A 3,512-nucleotide genomic window follows, 5' to 3' on the forward strand; every position below is an offset into this window, starting at 1 on the left:
TTATTAACTAATTTAATTCATTTTTAAATAAAATAATTTTAAATATTTGAACACAGATAATTCTTTATAAACTATATTTCATATGGAAATAAAAAAAAATATATTAATTAGTACTAACCAAACTTCCAATCAACAAAATAATAATAATAAAAAAATACTAATTGGACTTATGATTATTCATGATCTTATGAAGGAATTAATTACATGGTGGTTTCAAATTAAAGAAATATTATGGTAAAATTTCGTTTAAAAGGATGTGGTCGAAAGTAATAAGTTATTAGAAGTAGAATGACAAAAAATACATTATATTTGCACTTCAAAATTTAATTAGTACACTCCATTTTATTAAAATTTAATATATATTATTTTCAACTTTTGCTTACATTTTTCTATTTTTTTTCAAATTCTAAAAATAGATATAAATAATATATATTTTAAAATATTTAAATAAAAATAAATAAAAACTTGTTAAAATAATTTTTTTCCTATTAAATTATACATTATTTTTTTTAAAAAAAATTATGAAAATAATATAAAATAAAATTATTGAAATTAACACAAAAAATGAAATTAGATAATGCCAAAAAATATTAAGAAAAAGTAATAGAAATAATTTTAAAAATTAATTTTTTTAATTAATAAATGTATATATTCTTGCACCGACAAAATTTGTTGGTGGATTCTTAATTTAGTTTCTAGACATTATTTATCTTATTATAAAATCTAAAAAATTAAAACTTCTGCTTTTGTTTTTTGTTTATTTTGATTAATCTTCTCTCTTTTTATTTTTATAATTAGTTACAATACTTTTTTAATTATTAATTTCTATGGATTTTTCCTAATTTAAAACTTCCATGTGTCCGTTAAAACACAAAATTATTATTTTTTTAAGAAAATTATTGGGTTTTTAATTGATCAAAACTTTCATGCGTTGTTGCAACAATGTAGCTCATAGACTAGCTAAATTTGTACAACAATTTTTATCAATGAGCATTGGTTTTTTTGTCAAAAAATAAATTACTTTTAAATATGGATATTAATTTTGAAAGTATTTAGAGACTAGGCAAATATAAGTCCATGAAAATTAGTATGGAAAGGGAAAAGGAGGGTTACTTTTCATTACCCTGCGGCTGCTGTTGCAAGAAAAAAGAAATTAATCTTTGTTTTATTGCATAGACCAGAGAGGTCTATACCAATTCCAGCACAAACAAAACAGATCCACAACATGAAGTAAGAATCTAGTCCAGAAAAAATACAATATGGCTTGCTTCATCATTATTTTGACTTCAAAAGATAATGACCAACTGCTATGCATGATGATGATCAACATTCTCACCCTCCTTCTTCTTCCTGGCAGCTGCTCTAATTTTACGCTGCTCCTCCTTGTAAATCCGGTTTCTTCGTTGGAACTGTAATACATATCCATTGAAAAAGAAAACAGGAATAAGTATTGATCCAAGACAAAGAAAGCTAAATATCAAATTCCAGATGAAGATTTTGCAAGTTCACAAGCTTGTTTCAGCAACATCATCAAAATACTACTAATGGTTCAGTCATGAACAAGGCTACATGTCAAACCTATATGACACATTAGTGAATATAATTATCTCTTCAATGACCACAAAGTCATTAAGTGCAAAGACAACGTACAAGAAGAACTTTCAAGGGTTTAGAGACATAAGTTTGGAGAATCCTTCACATAATTAGTGAAGTTGAGAAGAAATGACATTTTTAATTCCTTCCCATTACTCTCCAAACTGTTTCCCTTTATAATTCTTTTTTATTGCAAAAATGCCTCAAATGTCAAACAAGTACATCAATCACAGGAAAGCAAATATCATGCTGCATACTAATATAATGGATTAACCCTCAGGCACAATTTAATCTTCGTTAATTAACAAAAAAAAAAAACCTAACAGCCATGATATTCTCAATTGGTTACAGTTTGTTAACCCAAAACCTAATCCAAATGCCTTGTATGTTCACGCCTTAAACTAGCTCATAGACATTTATCTTACACTCCTAAGCCAATATTAATCCCAAACCACATCATTGATAATGCAAATATCCTGGAGTCAACATTCTTCAGAACCACAATACGTCCTGATAAGAAGGTGATTACTAAACTATAACATTCTAAGAGATGCCTTGAGATATATGAAGTTCCACTCAAAAGAAAGGGCTTGAAAAGGTAAAATGCAGCATCCTCTTATTAGCCATAATTTCTTACATTCAGTATCAAGCTAATTCATGACAGATAACATTTGAAATAATTTTCAGCTTCTTGTCAATGAAGTTTGAAGGCCAATCCTTAATAGATGTGTCCAAAAGTCCTAACGATCTATAAATGTACATATCTAACACTTCACTCAATTACTACATAAACTAAACTACCAGTTTCTACACACGAAAAACTGAAATTTTCTTTGGGCTCTCTCTAGAGCTTTTCCCTGTACTAATCCATCATAATCTTCAAAGAAATCCACTCATGCTTCAAACTTGAAGATAATACCAGACGAGAACTAGCAAACACATAAACAAATTCACAATTCATACACAAATAATTGAAATTGTAAACCCTTGATTTGGTTGCTTTGCAGTATAAGGGCCATAACTGCTTATGTGATCAGGAGCAATTTTACTTCCAAAAAAAAAAAAAAGTAAAGAGAAGAACATCTAAAAAAAAAGTAATTTAAATGAGCTAGCTTACCATGACAACTGACAACATTTCTGAATAATATTTCATCAATTTTGAATAGAATATATATATATCGAACAGTAACATTACCTTCCTATGAAATATTTCAGGTCAATGGGGTTTAAAATAAAGTACCAAGTGAAAAAAAGGGCAACTAGAAGTGCTTTCGTAATTTCCCTAAAATCTAAAAGACCCTTCAAACAACATTGTCGACGAAGATTTTCAATCTCGTGAATTAGGGTTTATATAAGGAATCGATGCAGATATTGTAATTGAGTTACAATTCAAAACATTAAAAAAATTTGCACAGAAAGAAAATTTTGAGAGAATGACCTCTTTGGAATGGTGGAGGCACTCGAGGTAGTCTTCCCGGAGAAGAGTACAGTCCTTGGGCTCGCGGCATCGAGACATACACTCGCTGAAGTCAACCCAAAAGTCGTAGCAACGCCCTTTGTTCCCTGTGATTCCCCACCCTGATGCCATCTCTCTCTCTCTCTCTCTCTCGATGAAATCAACACCTTCTTCTCAATTCAAGCAATAAGAGGGTGTTGGGATCGATTTGGTCACTCTGCCTAGCCTGGAGCTGGGTGATTGTTTTGCTAAATTTACCAAAAAGCCACCACTTTCAGACCCGGACCAGGTTTTTGAGCCACTTTTGGGCCTGGGCTTTGTTTCATTTGGAAGTCTATATTGGTTTTTTTTTTTTTTTTTTTTGAAATTTGCATATATATATGCAGTAAGTTAATAAAAAAAATCTAAATATACTGTAAGTGAAATTAATTACAATGATGGCAACTAATAAATAATTTATTGG

At 29.4% G+C, this 3,512-nt stretch overlaps 1 protein-coding gene across 1 annotated transcript; it reads right to left on the reverse strand.

The window, feature by feature from the left end:
- Positions 1-1,136: 1,136 nt before the first annotated feature.
- LOC133795320 (NADH dehydrogenase [ubiquinone] iron-sulfur protein 5-B-like) lies at positions 1,137-3,300 on the reverse strand. Its single transcript, XM_062232775.1, has 2 exons — positions 3,032-3,300; positions 1,137-1,409 (listed from the first exon to the last, which is right to left on the reverse strand). Exons 1-2 carry the CDS (start codon positions 3,179-3,181, stop codon positions 1,308-1,310), a joined length of 252 nt encoding a protein of 83 aa, XP_062088759.1. The 5' UTR covers positions 3,182-3,300; the 3' UTR covers positions 1,137-1,307.
- Positions 3,301-3,512: the final 212 nt, after the last annotated feature.

Source organism: Humulus lupulus, chromosome 1 (genome assembly GCF_963169125.1).
Source record: "Humulus lupulus chromosome 1, drHumLupu1.1, whole genome shotgun sequence".
Classification (NCBI taxonomy): Eukaryota; Viridiplantae; Streptophyta; class Magnoliopsida; order Rosales; family Cannabaceae; genus Humulus; species Humulus lupulus.

Excerpts from the sequence above, each read along its gene's own strand:
- LOC133795320 (XM_062232775.1), bottom strand. The coding sequence starts at position 3,181 with ATGGCATCAGGGTGGGGAATCACAGGGAACAAAGGGCGTTGCTACGAC. Across the intron at positions 1,410-3,031 it reads GCCTCCACCATTCCAAAGAG|TTCCAACGAAGAAACCGGAT; the intron begins GTCATTCTCTCA and ends TATGTATTACAG.